This window comes from Vipera berus (assembly GCF_964194415.1).
Source record: "Vipera berus genome assembly, chromosome: 3".
Taxonomy (NCBI): domain Eukaryota; kingdom Metazoa; phylum Chordata; class Lepidosauria; order Squamata; family Viperidae; genus Vipera; species Vipera berus.
Window position 1 is genome coordinate 120872853 of NC_138204.1, and position 21161 is coordinate 120894013.

Genomic DNA, 21161 nt, shown 5'->3' on the forward strand with positions numbered 1-21161 from the left:
CAAGCTTACTTTCTTACACTTACAATTCTTCATCCATCTCAGCAGCTCGTTTTATCTGAGGAACACTCCTGTATTCTCTTATGGAATATTTGTTACCACCTCTTTATACTTGGAAAGAAATGGTGCAAATGCAGTGATTTGCTTAACAACCGTGGCAAGAAAGATAATAAAATGGGGGGGGGAGACTTTCAACTCACTGATCAAATGTTTCATTTAGCAACATAAATTTTGGCCTCCATTTTGATTGTAAGTCGAGGACTACTTGTGTTAATCTCCAAATTAGTTTTCTCTTCCTCTTAAATATGATCTCACCTGAAACATTGTTAACGCCAAACGACCAGATGCCACTGTGTCCTACAGGAGCCGTGAAATTGCTTCCCAGAGGTGTAGGGGTCACAGAACCTCCTTGCCTAATTCTAGCAAGTCGTTCCGTTCCAATAGGCGGTGGCACCTTTCGATCTTGACTGGTGCTCCCTGATTTTGGCTGCCCCAGATTAGAAGACGCGGATACAGCTGAAAGAGGAGAAGATGATCCCGAGGAAACTGATGGAATAGGCGATTCACCTGATGGAAAAACAATTCTCTTGCTTTATTAAATACGAAGGCTTGTCTAGAATAGTTAAAAAGTTTCTCCTTCTGGGAAAGATATGTATTTTATAACTGTTGCTAGTACTGGAGGCATTTTCAAAGAAATGAAAAATGAAAACCCTTTCCATTCTAATTTAGCAGACATAAGGACAAGCTGTTTAATGGATGGAACAGGTCTCCACAATGCAATGCATTGTTAAAAACAGCTTTTATTAGGCAATAAAGATGTAAGAATTATTTCAGGGGTGGATGGCTTTTTCGTTGGAGCCCATGATTTGATTTAATTTCAGTGCCAGCAGCAGATGGGTCTATAGGCCAAGCTAGCACAGACACCCCTTCTCTTGTCAGCATTCACATCAATTCTTCGTGATTGTGCCTGGTGACATCAGGTTTTAACTTCTCCTTTTCTTGTCATTGGTCAGTGATTAACAACTGAGCAAAAACGGGAGAATAAGAGGGAGGAGCCTGACAAGGCCGAGATTGCTTCAGATTCACCAATTATTATATCTCTGATTATACAGTTCTTCAGTGACAAGAATATTTGCAGAGTGTTGATACTTGAGGTTCAGTTCACTGTAGTTTGCTTCAGTAGTAAACTTATAAATTTGAAGGAAAAATCCATAGAATTGCACCTCGCTTTTAATTTTTAAAGTTTTATTTATCTTGCAAAAAGGACAATTTAAGTAAACATATCCTTTATTTTTTCAAAGACAATATTTGAATAAAGGACTTATGTTATTCAAATATTGCTTTGAAAGAATAAAGGGTCTATTTACTTATTTCTTTTTCTTTTTGCAGGATAATTAAAGCTTTTAAAAACTAAAAGTGATGTGCAATTCTATGGATTTTTCCTTCAAATTTATAGTTACTACTGGAGTATGAGAAAACTAATTCACCATCCCTTATTTTACTGCACAGAACGGTTTAGTACTTCAAATTGTACATGGCAGAAAATACTAAGGGGAAAAACTGAAACTATCCTTCATCTTAGTCCTTCATTGTCACGCAGTGTTCAGATTTAAGGGTAACAGTTTAATTCTATTTAGTAGACTTCTCTCTTTTAGCTGCCAGTTTCCCGCATCAGTCAAACTAAACCATATAATAAGCAAAAAGGCTATATGAACAGGCTCGTAGGCTGAATTAGACAAACCGTTAAAGCTCCTACATGAATTTGTAGCACTTGTCCAAGGATGGGGAGAAAAATGTTGCCTGTTAAAACTGGGAGTCCCAACAGGTCCTTGAAGATAAACTCGTGCTCCTTGAATGTTTGCAGAAAAACCTGCCATAGGTGTTGAAGAGGAGCCTGAGGAACTGCTGGATGGATCTAGAGAAGGAAAAATCTAAAATTAGTTCAAGTATATCTGAGAAAATAAATCCAGGGAACAAGAATACGTTATCTGTTGTATAACTTACATGAAGTTCAGGAAAAAATATATATCCAGAGAACACAAAACAAATATTGAGAGAATGAGATGGGTGGCATATAAATTTAATCTCTCTCTCTCTCACTGAAATTTAATTATTTAAAGAGCTTTTAGAAAGATCATTAAGAAGCATCCTGCTCTGAATCGTTTATTACCAAAATACTATATCCCTCGTAGCTACATTTAAGATAGAAAAGGAAATATATGTATATAATAGAAAACTGTACATGGCAAGTTAAGATACAAAAAAAAACAACACCTGGCATTATCAAGTTTGTAGTAAAAAATCTAAAAAAACCATTGATCTTGAGAAAACACAGATATATGCAACTTACAATTTAAAATTAATCTTCGTAGCGAGACAGCAATATTAGCCAGATCTAACTGCAAATACTTTGATGCAAACATTCACATTCTTCAGTCTATATATTAATAAGTTAACAGAAATAATAATCTTACAGACTGCATATGGAGAAAGGTCAGCTCAAAATTACATTTCTAGCTGTGGTACAGCAGACATTATCTTAGAACAGGGGTCTTCAAACTCGGCCCTTTTATGACTCATGGACTTCAACACCCAGAATTCCTCAGCCAGCATGCCTGGCTGAGAAATTCTGGGAGTTGAAGTCCATGAGTCATAAAAGGGCCGAGTTTGAAGACCTCTGTCTTAGAAGCTAGGGGCTGCAACTCAACTTCCAATCTCACAAAGGATCACTAAAAGTAATCTAGTGAGCTTTGGCATAATGGCAAGGAATGTGTCATTATTGTTTGCCCTTTGGGAAAGGGGGATTAACCTCAAAAAGTACACCTTCTTGTCCCTGAACGGGCTAAATATAATAAATATGTGATTTAATATATTTTGCTTGCATATTAAACCAGAAACAATCTCTAAATGGCTAATTTTCAGCACAGTTTGCTATTTGTTCTTTTTAATTTATGACCTGCAAATGAGCACAAGACGAATGCTAGAAAGATTTTGAATTCTGCAATTTTACTTTATATGAGTTACATCAAACTTAGTTGGGGAATGTTATGTACATAAGCCGTCTTTACTTTGATTCATACATGAATATGTTCACTTCATTATGTGAGCATTATAGAAGTACTCACTGTGATTCAAAAAGAAAGGGAATGAAATCATGAGAACTTTCTACAAAGAGGACTTCGGTTTTGATATGATGTACGCATTAATCCCTGTTTTCTTGTTGTCCTTTCTCAAGGGTTAGTTTGTGCCACTAAAATAACATGAGTTTATATAAGGTTTTTTGGCTGCACATACCAATAGTGAGGAATGTTTTAAGATTCTGGCAGGATATCCTAAGGGATAGCAATTATTTCAGTTCTAATACTGATATATAGGGACACGGTGGCTCAGTGGGTTAGGACGCTGAGCTTGTCGATCAGAAGGTCGGCAGTATGGCGGGTTGAATCCCAAGTGCCGCGTAGCAGAGTGAGCGCCTGTTACTCGTCCCAGCTTCTGCCAACCTAGCAGTTCGAAAGCACGTAAAAAATGCAAGTAGGAAAATAGGGACCACTACGGTGGGAAGGTAACAGCGTTCCGTGCGCCTTTGGCGTCTAGTCATGCCGGCCACATGACCACGGAGACGTCCTCGGACAAGCGCTGGCTCTTCGGCTTTGAAACGGAGATGAGCACCGGCCCCTAGAGTCGGAAACGACTAGCACGCGTGTGCGGGGGAACCTTTACCTTTACCTAATACTGATATGGTGGGATAAAGATAACAAATTGACCACTGCAACAAGGTTTGTGAGAATGCACAGACTGGTTGAAGAACCAGAATTATTGAAAAAATAACTTGCGATTATTTTTCATGATCTCTGAGGATCACAGATTCGAGGATAGCAAGCTTACGTAAGGGAATATATAACAAGATCAATAACAAAGGTCTTTATGAAAGGAAACAGTAGTTCTTGTACGGACAGCTGTAGTATAGTGATAAAGAAAAAAAGTGGAAAAGTCCATAGAGCTGCCTGGCAGATGTATTATGGAGATACACCTTTGGTATAATAGCTGCCCTTGAATGGCCCTTAAGCATAGACAGAAGGAACTAATGCACCAGAAGATAACCTACTGTTTTGTGTCCATAATCAAAGGGGGGAAAATAAGTAGAAATTAGTTTTCTAGTGTGGGAAAAAAACTTGATAAAAATGTTATGACGTGCAAAAAGATTTGATCTGACTAAAAAGGATATGATAAACATTTAAGTGGTAAAGCTTTTGCTGTACGTCATCTATATAATATGAGGATAATTTCTTGGATAGTATGCAAGAGGAATCCAGTTTCTGGAAAGAAAATTCAGTTCTGAGTCTTGATGATAAGAGTGAAAAAGTGGATCGAGCACAGGGTTCACTGATTTAGCAAATTGATTACTATCACCAAAAACACCTCATACCAAACAAACAGTGGTTATCACAGGCTAAAATAACTTAGCAGTCTGTAGAATAAATAAATTGAAAACTCTAAAATGTGTTTCACTTCAGAAATAAGGAATGCAACTTTCATGGTCCAGACATACTGTAACTGTCAAAAAAAAAACACTTTGGAATAACATAGATCCATAGAGGATTTTCATGCATCTATAATAATTTTGAAAATGGAGGGCAAGTTTTGTCTGCTTGTAGAGATTCAAGATTTGCCTATTTTTATAATGATCAAGTCATTACTGTCAAGTCATTTTATAATGATCAAGTAATTACTGATTCCCAGATCTTTAAATCATTATTTTTGCCAGAATTTCAAGAATATATAGTAATTGCTTTCTTTATATGTCCATTTTAAAGGATTATTGGACTTTTTCCTGACATCAGTGATTGGTTATTCTTCCTTTCTGAAAATCTCCTATTTGCATTCAGTGGTTTTCTTGACATTTCAACAAAATTTCTGAGGGCTTCCTGCAGCCTCGTCTCATCCAGGGCAATCCTAACTCTGTGTTTACTAGAATACATAATATGACTGCATGTAGTATGACATAATCTGGTGACCTCTTTTCCAACTATCAAATCTTATTAATTTAAGCTCATGAAGGCCTTTCAATAAACTTGTCAGTTAGAAAAGGCGCTACCAGACTCTTCCTGGTCACCGTAGACCAGACATGTCAAACACAAGGCCCGGGGGCCAGATGTGGCCCGCAAAGTGGTTTCATGCAGCCCGCGAAGCCATCCTGGAAACAGTGAGGGAATGGCCCCCACGGCCTTGGCCCTGGCCCAGAGACCCTCAGATCTGTCCCACTCCTGCCCAGGCCCCCATAGGCACCCTTGATGCGAACGATGTAGAGCTGGCCACGCCCACCCAGTAGGCCATACGCACTCTAGCCACGCCCACCCAGTAGGCCACGCCCACCCTGGCCATACCCACCTGGCCCCTTGAGGGCAACCGCAATGCTGATGCGGCCCTCAATGAAATTGAGTTTGACACCCCTGCCGTAGACCAATATGATTCTCCTATGAAAGTAGTTAGAAAACTAATTTTATTTTCTTTTTTTGATGATAGTGTGGTAAAATATATGGTAAGTTTCTTCAAGATTTAAAACATCCAATTCCCACTTTAAAGCAAACCTGCACACTCATTAAAAAAAGTAGCAATGTATTGGACCATACCTTCAGTGACATCACTACCACTCTGTAGTCACTGAAGGGTAAAAAACAAAAACAGACATTTGGACTCACTGTGAAATTCTATTTTCTGAGTCTCACAAAGGGCATTTCCCATTTTGGGCATCTTCTCCTGGAAGGAGTAGGCGTGGTCCACAACTGCCTCTTCAGTGGGAGGAACCATCCTGCCTCCCCATAATCAGACTGGAAAAGCAGGACAATCCCTCAACTCCACTGTCAAATGTTCTAAAAATGATATCTCAAAATATGACTACATAGGGAGTTTGAAGATAGCTGGCTAAAGTTAAAAGAGTAGATGGGCTCATAGAAAAAAAATTCCAGGACAACTCCCAAATGTCCTATCTGTAGATGTACGACCATGGCAGAAACTTTCTCTCTCCACAAGTTTCTTGAAGCTGATCTTGGAAGAATACCACCTGTGAAACTCAACACCACATTTTGGAACCAAGAAAGGACTCTCTAAATGTCTTAAAAAGGAAAATCACCTTGGAAGGCAGCTATAGTTGCCATTTCCCTAAATATAAAAGCAGTATTAACCACTGGTGGCTATTTGTCAATAAGACAGGACTACTAGGCATAATTAATTGCCTAGAAAAAAAACAGATGTGGGAATCTTAGAGTTTCCTGACTTTCTTGAAAAACCTATACACATTGCTTCAGATTTGCCAAACTCTGGTAGTGTCCTATCTAGAGAAAATTCAATATATACAGTGAGGGAGAAAATTACTTGATCCCCTGCTGATTTTGTACATTTGCCCACTGACAAAGAAATGATCAGTTTATAATTGTAATGGTAGGTTTATTTTAACAGTGAGAGACAGAAAAACACACACCAGAAAAACGCATTTTAAAAAGCTATAGATTTGCATTTGAATGAGTGAAATAAATATTTGACCCCTTTGCGAAACATTACTTAGTACGGTGTAGTGTGTTACCAATTGTTTCCTTGGTGGCTATGGTTCCAGCTGCCTTGAGATCACTGACAAGATCCTCCTGTGTAGTTCTGGACTGATTCCTCAAAGTTCTATGATCACTGAAACTCCAAGAGGTGAGATCTTCCATGGAGCCCCAGATTGAGGGAGATTGACAGTTATTTTGTGTTTCTTCCATTTGCGAATAATCGCACCAACTGTTGGCACCTTCTCACCAAGCTGCTTGGCGATAGTTAGTCTTATAGCCCACTCCAGCCTTGTGTAGGTCTACAATCTTGTCCCTGACATCTTTGGACAACTCTTCACTACAACGTGAAAGACTGAAATCCTGCAGCACCCACAAGATCCCCCAGAGGGAGTTGAAGGTTTGAGCTGCCAAACGTCAGCCTCAAAACCTTAATCCACTTGGAGAGGATCTGCAAAGAGGAGTGGGACAAAATCCCTCCTGAGATGTGTGCGAACCTGGTGGCCAACTACAAGAAACGTCTGAACTCTGTGATTGACAACAAGGGGTTTGCCACCAAGTACTAAGTCATGTTTTGCAAAGGGGTCAAATACTTATTTCACTCATTAAAATGCAAATCAATTTATAACCTTTTTGAAATGCATTTCTGGATGTTTGTTGTTGTTATTATTCTGTCTCTCACTGTTAAAATGAACATACTGTTACAATTATAGCCTGATCATTTCTTTGTCAGTGGGCAAACGTACAAAATCAGCAGAGGATCAAATAATTTTTTCCCTCGCTTTATGAAGAATATGGGAGATTATCACATATAGTACGCAACCAGTACTTGCCAGAATTTCTGGCAGCTCCTTTTGTTGCTGTAGGTCTCTTGGAAACCTCTTGAACCATTTTTATTCTTGTTTTTCCATCAATTTTGGAGGGTCATCCAATTCTTGGTAATGTGCTATATCTTCTCTACTTGTTGATCGCTGTTTTTCCCCCCACTCTGTTCCATACTATATCCGATACTTGGAAATTATTTACACCTTTCTCCTGACTGATATCTTCCAACAATGAGGTCCCTTTGAATGTTTTGTAAGCTCTTCGCACACCACAATTTTTGCTGCAAGAAGCAACTGAGTAAATATCAGAAAAATCCTACTAGAACAGCTGAACTTTATATGGGCTTGATCAGTCACTTTTGATAGCAGGTATACACTGACTACTATTTAACATCAGTTTGAATGTGATTAGTCAATGTTGTACATAGCCACATTCCTACTTATAAGAGGGTGTGCAAATTTATGCAACCATGTTATTGAAAGTTTTTTTATTTTTCCCCTTTAAGAATCTCAGATTTTTTTCAATTGAACTGTACAACTTATAAATTTTATTAAAGGTGGAATGGTCTGATATTTTAACATCTCAAAACTTGACATTTTAACAGGTGTGTGTGTCTACTTTACGTGCTCCAAGAATCACACAACTATTCTGTGAAATGTTTTTGTAGTCTTGAACTTGAGAAATCTTTTAAACTGCTATTAAGCGTTTGTTTATTTATTCATTGGTAACTATGTAGGTTAGGTTTGCAAGCAGGTGCAGAATGTACAAATCCAGTGGAACAACCTGCCTCCAGAAGCAGCAAATGCTCCAACAGTGGAGGTTTTTAAGAAGAGACTAGACAGCCATTTGTCTGAAATGGTATAGGGTTTCCTGCCTGAGCAAGGGGTTGGACTAGATGACCTCCAAGGTCCCTTACAACTTTTATTATTATTATTATTAAAATTCCATGGGAAAAAGGCCAAAAACAGAAGCCTGTTACATACTGTTTGATCCACCTATTTACCACCATATATCTGACTCTTTCTTTTCTTATTAAATATGCCAAGATTTTTGCCTTCCAATAAGACCAAACTGTTCTATCATAACTTTTTTATGCTATTCAGGCTATAAGAACAATTCTCTGACTTATTGACAAAAGACAGATAGCTGACAGATGTTATCTCAGAACTATTGCACCACATCTTTCAAAAATCCTGGAGCACCAGGGAAGTACCTGAGGATTGGAAAAGAGCTGATGTGGTTCCCATATTCAAGAAAGGGGGGGGGGGGAAGGACCCAAGAAACTACAGACCAATCAGTTTAACATCAATACCTGGGAAGATCCTAGAAAAGATAATCAAAAAACAGATCTGCGAACAGCTAGAAGCAAACAAAGTCATAAATAGTAGCCAGTATGGGTTTGTTAAAAACAGATCATGTCAAGCCAACTTTATTTCATTCTTTGATAAAGTGACTAAACTAATAGATCAGCGAAATGCAGTGGACGTAGTATACTTGATTTCAGTAAGGAATTTGATAAAGTAGACCACAACCTACTCCTTGGTAAGCTAGAAAAAGGTGAAATAGATATCACCACCACCAGATGGATTTGGAGCTGGCTGACTACTCAACAAGTAATCCTCAATGGTACTACAGCCACATGGAGAGAAGTAAGCAGTGGGGTACCACAAGGTTCCATCTTAGGCCCAGTACTCTTCAATATCTTCATCAATGACTTAGATCATGAAATTGAAGGGGGGAACTCATTATATTTGCAGATGACACCAAACTGACAGGAGTAGCCAACACCCCAGAAGACAAACTCAGAATTCAAAAAGATCTTGACAAACTTGAACAATGGGCCCTATCCAACAAACTGAGTTTCAATGTGGGGAAACGCAGTTTTACATTTAGGCAGAAAAAAATCAAAGGTACAAGTACAGATTAGGCGAGATCTGGCTTAAAAACAGTAACTGTGAGAGGGACCTTGGAGTCCTAGTGGACAATCACTTGACTATGAGCCAGCAATGTGCAGCAGCAACCAAAAAAGCTAATACAATCCTGGGTTGTATAAACAGAGGCATAGAATCAAGATCATGCGAAGTATTCTTACTGCTTTATAAAACCCCAGTAAGACTACACCTGGAATACTGCAGCCAATTTTGGTCACCATATCACAAAAAAGATGTTGAGAGTTTGGAAAAAGTACAGAGAAGAGCAACGAAGATGATCAAAGGCCTCGAGACTAAAACATACAAAGAACAGCTACAAAACTTGGGTTTCGCTAGTCTAAAGAAAAGAAGAAATAGGGGAGACATGATAGTAAAATTCCAGTATCTAAGGGGCTGCCACTAGGAAGAGGTGGTCACATTATTCACCAGAGCACCAGAGGGAAGGACGAGAAATAATGGTTGGAAACTGATCAAAGAGAGAAGCAACCTGGAATTAAGGAGAAACTTCCTGACAGTGAGCAAAATTAATCAGTGGAGCAGCTTGCCTGCAGAAATCATGGGCGCTCCATCACTGGAGATTTTTAAGACAAGACTAGACAGTCATCTGTCTGAGATGGCATAGGTTCTCCTGCTTGAGCAGGGGGCTGGACAAAAAAAATATTATACTATACTTTTAGGAAGTGCAGACACTAATTTTCAGAGTCAAAAAGTACTGTGATTGCTAGGGATACAGTTCTAAAGAATACTTCAAGGGCACATGCTTCCATTTCCAGTGCAACTAGCAAGAATGATAATTCTTCTCTGCAAGGGGACTGTTAACAATTGAGAACGTGTGTGTAAAATATGAAAAACCAAGCAGAAGAATATAGTTCAGGCAGAGTATGGCTGAAGGATCGGTGAAGTGAATGAAAGCACTCTGTGTGCAGCAACATTTTCTTCCAGGTCTCAGATGACCACGATGTGTACGTTTTCCAGCAATCGTTCAACAGATTTTTATCCTCCCCCTTTGTTTTTCCATTCTGAAACTTTTTAAAAAGGAAATCAGCCTCACAGCACCCTTCCCCATGCTAGACAAGCTGGACTGAAATAATTACTGCAACCACTGAGGGCTGTTTCCTAGGAATATACGGATAGTTATTCAACAGCTGGACAGCTCTAGTTTGCAGCACTGTTAACAATAACAACATAACATGTAAACAGAAAATGAAAATTCGGACTGAAGAGGCAAATAGCAAAGTTAGATACAAATCTAAAAAGTTTTAAGTAATTTCTGAAACAAGTCAAAATTTTCAGCAATTCCTGGGCTGATTTGACTATTACATTTCAACTTAATTCCCACCCCCTTTTAATTAAATTAAATCACCTTAAATGACATCAACCAAATGGAAATAGCTAAAGATCCAGCATAATGCCTTCCCTATTTCTTTGGCTCAGGATAAGCGATACATTTTCTGCAAATAGTTTCAGTTACACCCCACAGACCCACAAACTCTCCTTTCCTCTTTTTCACACGGAAACGTAGCAACTTACCTACAACAGGACTGGTTGAAACCCTCTGAGGAGGAGGTCGGAACCCTGGAGCCTTAGAGTTATCGGGATGTACACTTTCCATGTGCCCCAATACAGAGTTACTCAAGAAAGTAGACTGGACCGTGAAAGATTGATCTGCTGCTCGTGTGGACAGTGGGCAATCTCCCCATCCTTGGTTAGCTGGCATCTGGTTACTCTCAAAAAGACTGCTAAAGTGATTAAAGAGTGTTGCTGGCCCAAAGGTAGGAGGCAAAGGTTTGTTTGATGGATTAATATGCATCTGAGAACCGTTCATAATGTTCATGGGCGACGACAAGTGAACGGTGGTAGATGGACCTTGAGACGGTGCTAAAGGTACGGCGTTTGTCACAAAAACAGACTGGGCTTCTTGATGGAGATTTGCATTTGGTACCATTGAATAAAAAGAACCTCTAGGCTGCATTCGGTGAGAAACTCTTGGTGCCGGTACAGCCAACTGAGGTAAGCTACCATTGTCCTGATTTTCCGAAGCAACCGATCTAGGCGACGATAAAGTTAATGGAGCAGATTCTGAACTCGAAGAAAAAGGCATAGTTATGGGAGGACTTAATTCAGGCATATTAGCTGGCAGTGTTTCATTCGGGACGTTATCTGGAGGTGCAGGACTGCTGGAGGTGCAGGACTCTAGGACTCCTGGGCTGTTGCAAGAGATGATACTGCTGCTAGTAGCAACCGACGACGACACACACGCGATGCCAACAGATTGTTCTGGCGCTGATGCCTTTTCTTTGGGTACGGAAACAGGAGGAATAGCATCTGTTTTAAGTGCAGATTGCTGTGCCTGTGGAGCATTAGTGAGTAAAAATGTAGCGGGAACGTTCCCAGTATTTTCATGTGCAGGAGAGGTTGAAGGCAGTGTGCTACATGTTGTCGTCACAGTTGAGATTGCCGTCGTCATGGTACTCGTTTTAGGAATGCAAGCGAACAGCTGCTTCCTGACCGACGACGGAGTCCGATTGTTTGTCACACAAAGTGGCTGAGAGGATGGAACTGCTGAAGAGACGCCGCCAGGACTGCTAGAAGCTAAAACCGTAGATTCAGACTGCAAAATACTACCATTCTGGTTACCCATGCGATTTGAACTGTTATGCTTTGGAGAGCTGTTTGTGCTGCCCGGGTTGACTGGTCTCACGGGGAATGGTCCCCAGGTATTTGCAGAGGTGGAAAACGTTCCTCCAAACTGGGCCATCGGCAAACGAGGGTGTCGAATTTGTTGCATAGTTTGAGCAGCCAATAAAGCAAAGTGAGGATGGGAATAAGCTAAAGGTAAAGAGACCGGAAAAGAAGAACGCACATTTGCTGGGACATTTTTGCTTAGTTTGTTAGCAGACTGGAAAGTGGATAGTGTGGATGACTGAGACGTGACAAGAGATGAAGCTCCAATAGAAAACGAGTTTTTGTTTGGAGCTGAAGCAGTACTGACGCCAGATGAAAAATTAGTATGGATTGATTTAGTACTGGAAACAGGTGTTCTTATATGAGTCTTAGGAATTAAATCTTCCAGTTCCTTAGCAGGATCTTGAATAAGGGCATTAATAAGTTGTACTGCGTATCTCGTTGATTCTGTTCCACCCCTGAAACAGAGAAAGCCATGTCATTTGTAAAACACAATTCTTGTTTAGTACGACTTAATCCAATTGAAAATCAAAGCAAAATCTTATGAACTCTACCTTATGGTGATCATTCTTTCTCCGTTTTTATCTTTTTGCTTGTCCACATCAATGTGAGCACCGGTAACATCCTGAATTGCTGTGACATTGCACCCACCTCTTCCCATTATTCGAGATACAACTGATGCCGGAACAGACAGCTTCTTTGACCTAAACATTAAAGTTTGCAATTATGTTTGTTGGCAGGCTTTATTATTAACAAATTTAAATAAATTCTGCACTATAGATAAATGCATAATGGGGGAGGGGTGGACAATCTGTTGAACTTTTCAATCTATTACAGAACAAAACTCACAAGCACTGCCCTTTTTATTTAATAATTACTATCAAAGGTATTTTGAAACGAATCTTCAGTTAATTTGATCTTTTTTAGTGATTACTACCAAAGTTAACTCGTACTTAAAGTACTGAATTTTAGATGAGTAGCTCATGTCACTTCTCTTCCTTTATTCCCAGCCAGGAATCACTGTAGGTTTAAACCAAATCTAATAGTGATGTGCCATATAATTTGAAAGCCATACAGCCGTGAAATATTTACATACAGTGACTGCTTCTTAATATGATTACATAGGACAAGAACAGTGATCAAGGGACTGGAAGCCAAGAGGCTGCAAAAATACAAATGAAGAGGAATTTTATAGCACTCTTCAAGTAAGAGAATACCACAGCTTGGTCCTTAATGCCTGTAACTTAGATCAATAAATACCGTATTTATCGGCGTATAACACGCACCTCATTTTAAAAAGGTGCGGTATTTACTATGGGTCATTAACATTATATCGGCGTATAACACGCACACATCATTTGCCTCCTATTTTCAGGAAGAAAAAGTGCGTGTTATACGCCAATAAATACGGTATTTCAAAACTATAGGAAGGTAAATTTGGAGTGAATGCTAGATAACTCCTTCTAATAGTAAGAGTGAATCCAACATGGAACTAGTTATCTAAAGAGAAAATAGGCTCCTTGTTGTTGGATGTGTTCAGGATTAATATGGAAGGGGTAGGATAGATTCTCATCTGGGATGGTTTAGTCTATATTATGGTACTGATGTTGGTTAGACTTCATAGCCTAAACCTTGTGATTCAAGAATTCTAAGAGACTGTCAAACACTAATTTTGCCTCTATATTCTAGATCAGGGGTAGGCAACCTTGGCTCTTTTATGACTCGTGGACTTCAATTCCCAGAATTCATGAGCCAGGAATTCTGGGAGTTGAAGTCCACGACTCATAAAAGAGCCAAGGTTGCCTACCCCTCTTCTAGATCAAGGTTCTTCTTATTCTCTGAAGTTTCTGACAGGTATCAAGGTTTATTACCAAACTGGAAACACACATTTTGAAACTGCAAATTATTTTAGATATACCTCAGAGAATTATTTGCACAATTACAATGCTACAAATAATTTTAATTACTTATTTACCTATTGATCACACTGCCAGCAGCAGGAATTTTTAAATTTCGCTTTCAAAACTAAAAAAGCATTCATATTACTTCCACTCATTTGTCAAAATGATATTTTCCTCTAATTATTTACTCATTTCAATTTTTTTTTAAAAAAATGACATTAAAAGCTTCCATCAGTTATAAAAATTAAAATCCCCAATTATTCCTCATATGCATCACAAATTCTTACTCTCCTTAATTTTCATAGAATGATATGAAAATATGATATCAGTCTCTTCACGTTCCTCACTGCAATAATTGCTAGGGCTCTAAACAGCTCTAAAATGTTCGATCATAACTTTGCTTATACTTATTCTTCACTCCAATACACAATTTTAAATTGAGGGTGCTCCAGTATACCTTTTTGCTCCTGAACAGCAGCGTCCTCCCCTTTGCAACTGAAATTGTTCAACTGGAGTTGACTGTAGAGGGTTGCTAGGTGATGTATCTTTCAAAACTCTGCCCACTTGCCTGTCAAGTAATGGGAAAAAAAATGCAGTTTCACAGGCAACAAAGAAACAAGCTACAGCTTTTAATCAGAAAACCCAGATACAGGCATGACAGCCAGCTGGATGATTTTGGGCCAGTCACTATATGAACCTCACAGGGTTGTTGACGTGGGGAAAATAAGAGGCAGCAAACCAGATCCAAAAAAGGGCCCAGATAACCCACTTCCTCCCAAAATTCTTCAAAGCCACAGCATCATCTTCTCAGCAACCTTCATTAGAAAAGTAAGGTTCTTCTTACACAGAATTCACTGCTCCCAGGATGCAACTGAATTGTACCCTTTAGGAATACCTGGCTAGCCAGAAGCAATATAGAAGTGCTTGCACTTACACTTCTAAGCATATATTTTACATTTATCCACAAGCAGGACAAACTTATGAAATATGAAACCAACATGAAACGACATACTCGCATAAGACTTGCACTTCATGAAGCTGAAAACCTACCTTCTTACTACTTCTTTCCATCCTTCTTCTCTCTTTTGGCCTCTTTTTGGACTGGTCAGATTCAGCTTTATATTTGGAGATGTCAGAGGCAAGGATACCGATTTATAATTTGTTGCTAAGCTTGAGTTAGCTTCTCCTTCAACTCTAAACATAAAGATAATGCAGTAATTAACTATTTGTAACTAAAGCCTGGAAAACCTCTGTTGATGTGCCATAGAATTGTTTATTTTTACCTTCCTTCTTCAAATGATCATTTGTGCAGAGAGATTACCTCTCCGGTGAAGAGCACCATTGTACAGGTAGTCCTCTCAACTTACAACAGTTCATTTAGTGACTGTTCGAAGTTGCAACAGCATTGAAAAAAGCGACTTAACAGTTTTTTACACAACCGTTGCAGCATCCCCCATGGTCACATGATCAAATTTAAGATACTTGGCAACTGACTCATATTTATGACAGCTGCAGGGACCCAGGGACGCGTCATCATCTTTTGTGACCTTCCGACAAACAAAATCAATGGGGATGCCAGATTCATGTAACAACTGTGTAACTAACTTAATAACTGCAGTGATTCACTTAACAACTGTGGCAAGAAAGGTCATAAAATGGGGCAAACTGACTTAATGTTTCACTTAGCAACAGAGATTTTTGGGGAAACACGGCAAACGCAATCACCATTATTACACTTTGTAGAATTTACCGATGGGAAATAAGAAAGCAATAGCAAATCTATTCATGAAGATGAAGATGAACATTCAATGTGACTTGCACGAAGGCATTCAGATGCAACATGAACAACTGTTGCACAGCCAAATTTCAAAGATTTTTTTTTTAAAAGAATGGTAACTTTTCAAGAATACCAAGACCATAACCTGTCCTAAAGGAAAAGTAAAAATAATCTTCAAACAGAAAAACATATCAGTACACAAATACTGACATACTAAGCAGAAACGACTGCTCTCAAAAATGAGACTTTGACAGTACAATTTTAACTAGATTAAGTAGCTATCAATTCAATTTGCTTAAGCATCAACCAGTGACACCCATGGATAGGCCAGATGATTAATACTGAGCAAATCACTAAAGCATTTTTGAATAATATGTCAAAATCATTATCAAATATATGCCATAGGGGAAAACTGTAAGATACCTCTCCTTAATACAATATAAAAATTGTAATATAATAAGACACCTTACGCTGTAGCTTTACCCCTCTTCAAAATTTTGCAAATGGCCATGCCTGCAAGGTTTTCAGTATAGCTTGTTTTATAGAAATTCAGTGTTGGCTGAAAAATAAGATCTTTGGAGGGATTCTGAAGTATCTAAAAGAAAAAATTCTGCCAAGCAATTTTCCATTAAGAGTTCAATGGTCCCTTTGTGTAGGCGATCTGAAATATTTACTTTAAGGGAATATAAAGGATTACTGAGACCGAAAATGCCCACTTGGGTTAATGCATGAGGTAGTCTCGTGAGAATACAAGGTGATGGATTTTCACCTAGTCTTTTCAAACAGGTATCAGGCGGAGCCCAAAAAGGCAAGAATCAGATTGCCAAATGCTATTTTACTCCTGTATACGGATTATAAAATCCCAGGCTACCATTATATGGAAAAAAAATTTAAGAGCTTTCTACTTCTCTTTGCTGCCATTCAATGATTGTTTGGATTTCTGCAGCCCAGACACGCACCCCAAATAAGGCCATCAGAACATTGATCTAAGATGAAGAGCGTGAAGGACTCTAAATTTTGTAAAGATACCGGCGGTACTTTCTCCCAGATTCTTTAGCAACACACAGCAGGCTTTTTAAAAGGGGTATAAATATTCCACAGCTCTTAAAACTGTAGAAAATATGACACAATTGTTGAATCTCACAGGAAAATACAAAAAAAAATCAGAATCTTAAGTAATCAAGTATTTTTCTAGCAAATACAGTGGTGAGATCTGTGATCAAATTACATTTATGTAATGTTTTAGGCTTTGGTTGCAAATATATTTCAGACAGGAATGCAAGAAATCTTTAACCGGAAATGCATTTTTATATCAGGTAAAACCAACCAACCAACCAACCAACCAAAAGGTTATCTGCAGATTTTTTTTTTAGTACATCAAAAATTATTAACAATGCAGTTCCTGGAGTTCTGGAGGAAGAAATGATGGATGACTCCATGAAAAGTGGAGCCGGTGCATGGTGAAGAATCTCTCTAGACAAAGAAAGAAGGGATGGGAGATCACCAACAAGCACGGCAGAGAAGTGCTTTTATGAGACCACCACAAGACAAGAGTTTTTTTTGAGCACTGGGAAACGAGGTAATAGCCATCTTGCTCAAACCACAGCCATCAACTTTAAAAGGACACTTAGGTTTGCATACTTCCTTTTCAAATCACATTAGGAAATTGATTTTATCGACTTATTAGAAATCTTTGGATTGACAACTGGGTGATGAAAGAACGAAAGAAAAAAAAACTACAAGCTTAAATATTAGTAAAAAGTTGAATTCAGAAAGTTACAATTGGATTAAGGTTCCAGATAAATATAGAATAAGATTTAGGAATTAATTATAAAGAATCCTTCCCACAGGAGAATCAACTTGTTTTGATTTTTTTCTAAGACATCAAAAAGATAAAACAATTTTAAAAATTGGGTACTAGAGACAACCGAAGATTTTAATTAAAAGAGAAAAAAGATAAAATTTGATTAACAACCACAGAATGATGCAAAATATTGTTAACACTGGAAATACTGAAGGATACTTTTGAAAAAAAAAGAATCAGAAATTAATGACAATAGCAAAATTTGCTTTTATGGACAGAATGTATCCAAAAGATGTTTTGGAAGAAATGTCAGAATAGGAACAAATTTTATCTGAAAAAACAGAATAGTTGACACTGAAAGTGGATCTAAAATGACAAGCTACAAGAATGTAATTGGAAAAGATGTTTCACTGGATATACAAAAGAAATTGGTTGATGCTTTAAACATCAAAAAGAAATTACAAATAACAAACCAAGATAATGACCTGAATAATTCTTTTATACTGGATTTACAAAAGAGGTTTATTAAAGCTTTGATGAATCTTGTGAGAAGGGGTAAAAAATAAGTTCTACGACATTACTTGAATAGACTAAATATATTACAAACCATCTGATACTTTCTTTCTGGAGACCCTTAGTGGACTTTTACTGACTGAAATGATGGAACACAGGTGTGATGAATGTTGGAAGTCCTTCCTTCCATTTTTCTCTTCCTTTGCACTTTTTCCCCCCTCTTTTCTCTTTCAGATTGCATTAGTTTTTACTATTGTAATTATAATCTTTAATATATTTTTTTAAAGCACTGTGTTTCCCAAACTGTACTACAGCATCCTAGAAAAGTATACTGAACTCATGGTGGTGCCACAGGATATTTAAAATTTCAAGAGAAATTTCAAGGTAGTCCTCAGCTTATGGTCACAGTTGAGCCCAAAGTTTTTGTTGCCAAGCGAGACAGTTGTTAAGTGAGTTTTGCTCCATTTCATCATCCTTGCTACAGATGTTAAGTGAATCACTGCAGTTAAGTTAGTAACATGGTTGTTAAGTGAATCTGGTTTCCCCATGGACTTTGCTCATCAGGTTGCAAAAGGTAATCACGTGACCTTGGAACACACTAACCATCATTAACCAGTGGTTTGCCAAGTGCCTGAATTTTGATCACATGGCCATGGGGATGTTGCAAAGGTACAATTGTGGAAAATAGTCATAAGTCACTTTTTTGCAGTGCGGTTGTAACTTGAACAGTCACTTAATGAACTGTTGTAAGTCAAGGACTAAATCTACTTCACATTTATTGTACAATACACAAAACTACAAAGTGTGGCGAGACATTAACGGTGCTATGAATGAAGAATGGTTGGGAATCTCAGTATTACCATAATGCAGTAAAAATTATATGTAATGCTTACTAGGCAAATCCAACAAAAGTGTACCGCTGTCTTATATTAGAAGAGACGTAACATATTTTTCTTAATTGGTTCCTCAAATGAAAAGATTGATTTGAAATGGAACAATACAAAATATAAGAAAAAGAAGCAGACAGCAAAAACCTAAGAATCAAGTAAAAACTTGGCTGAATTATCATCATTATCATCATAATATTATTTTCCTTTTAAGTCAAAAATAGATATACTTGGCAAATCTTGTCTTACTCAACAATAATTTCTGTGTTGTTTATAATCAGAAAAAATTGGCAAAGTGAAATTGCATCACCAACATTTTGGGATCTCTAATGTTTGAACTCTTTCACTTCTGGCACTCAAAATGTTAAGTTGTTGGGGTGCTGGTATGCATTGCAGGTTAGAGAGAAAGAGTCATTTTGCAGCATTAATAAAGTGACCGGAAGATAAGATTCATAACTCACCTGGTTTGAACTTTGGAAACTGCGGGGTTAGTCTTATCTTCCTGAGAAGGGAGCAGTACAGAGGCATATCGCTTATCACCTGAAGAATGTGTGTCCATAGTGAAGTTCAGTTCTTGGCTTTTACCACTGCTGCTTTCACTATTGCAATCCGTGCTGTCTAAGTTGTCAGAATCACTATTCCCACCAGCGCTGCCACCTCTTGGCTCACCATTAATCTTGTTTTTATCTGCTTTTTGCTGCGCTAGACTTATATGCTGATCTGGCAAAATTATCTGCACATTCTGAGGAGTGTCCTTCGTTTTATTCTTCTTATTTTTTCTATTTGTGCTCGGAGTTGTTATCACATTGGCTCTCTTCTTGCCAAAAGCATTTGTAAAAGTAGCCGAAGTTGCAGATATTCCAATAGTAGTTGTAGTAGTTGCGCTTGGAGGCTCTAAAGGAATTTCTGAATCAACTAAAACAAGCACATTACAAAAGTTTAGACATTTGCTAGTTAGAACAGTGATTTTTAGAAATATAATAGAGACTGCATTGTTTTGTACCACAATGCCCAAAGTAGAATATTTTTCTCTAGCTTAAACCAGATTCTAAAGATCCTGGTACTTGATCCTGAAATAGTTCAACCAGACTGGACTTGGTTAATAACTGGATGGAGATCACCACAAACACTTAGGTGGTAATTTAGGTTGCTAATTTGAAAAAACAAATACTTCAAAATATGGCAATGGCAAATCACTTCTATATTGTGAAGAAAGCTACATGGATGTATCCACTGAGAATTCAGTGGATTTGGGGGGCTCTTCACTTTTTAATATCACCTTAAATGGAAATGGAAGGCATAAAACTTATTTTTTTTAAAAAAAAACTTGTTACTTAAAAATGTGCTTCTTAGTTTTATATTTATCAAAGACCCAATATAGAGTAACAAACTGAAAACAAGGTGAAAGTTTACAATATGGAAACTAACCATTAAAATGCTATATATTACCTGAAATGAGAAATAAATAATTGAGTCAGAAAATTGAGGGCAAAAGGTACAGCTCATAACAGGGAGAAAAAAGCATTATCTGGATTTATTTTTTAAACTTAGTCCAAAATGGGAAACAGCTCTGTCCTTAGAATTTCAGAAGAACCTGCAGCAAGGATTCACTGTATTCATACTATAGAAAGATAAGCTAGGGTGGTTTCCAGCCACTATGATCACATGAAAATTTTATCAGGTCACAGGTATCCTGAGAAAGCAGTATCACACAAATAGGGAAACAATTATTTAAGACAGCAAAACATCTCTATCTGAAAGACCTGGATAAACTGTTATATAAGTAATATGAGAAATATACACCGTACAACTGATGACAGTTTAGCAAAAGACTTGCTTGGCTATTCTAATGAACTTGCCATTTACATTTTAGGGAGTATAGGTACATTTAAGAACACATAATTTAAACCAAGGGCTAAATGTCTGCTTCCCAAATAATGGAAAAATGTTTGGAAGTGCAGTCCATCAATATCAGAATGCCATTTGTGATTTTAAAAGAGTATGAATTGAGTCCCTCACCATCATCATCATTTTCCTCTTCCTCTTCATCTTCTTGCAGCTCTAGTGTTTCCTTTGGTTTGTGTTCCTCATCTTCCTCCTGTTTTCGCTTCTGTTCTTCTTTTTTCTTCTTTCTCTTCTCTTTTCTCTTCTCTCTTTTTGCGGCAAGAGCCTGCTTTCTACTCTCTTCTCTTGACTATAAAAACATTGACAATGTACATGTTGATATTAAGAATTGTTTCTCAAGGTTTTTAATGTAATGCAAACACAAACAGGCAAAGAATGTGGGATTGTTCTCATT

The 21161-nt window shown here is 37.9% G+C and overlaps 1 protein-coding gene across 7 annotated transcripts in view; it reads right to left on the reverse strand.

Moving 5' to 3' along the window:
• The window catches only part of LOC308666175 (ankyrin repeat and KH domain-containing protein 1-like), a 117126-nt gene that overhangs the window by 5795 nt on the left and 90170 nt on the right, over positions 1 to 21161 (reverse strand). For 2 of the 7 annotated variants that reach the window (XM_081324773.1, XM_081324771.1), the window contains exons 25-32: positions 20882 to 21056; positions 19324 to 19777; positions 14932 to 15075; positions 14339 to 14449; positions 12535 to 12684; positions 10826 to 12438; positions 1754 to 1912; positions 313 to 513 (exon numbers count right to left, since the gene is read on the reverse strand). In XM_081324773.1, the coding sequence (XP_081180899.1) occupies positions 313 to 513; positions 1754 to 1912; positions 10826 to 12438; positions 12535 to 12684; positions 14339 to 14449; positions 14932 to 15075; positions 19324 to 19777; positions 20882 to 21056 (3007 nt within the window). Of the gene's footprint in view, positions 1 to 312; positions 565 to 1738; positions 1913 to 10825; positions 12439 to 12534; positions 12685 to 14338; positions 14450 to 14931; positions 15076 to 19323; positions 19778 to 20881; positions 21057 to 21161 lie in introns of all 7 variants that reach the window. The other 5 variants (XM_081324768.1, XM_081324767.1, XM_081324769.1 and 2 more) reach the window with 3 other exon arrangements.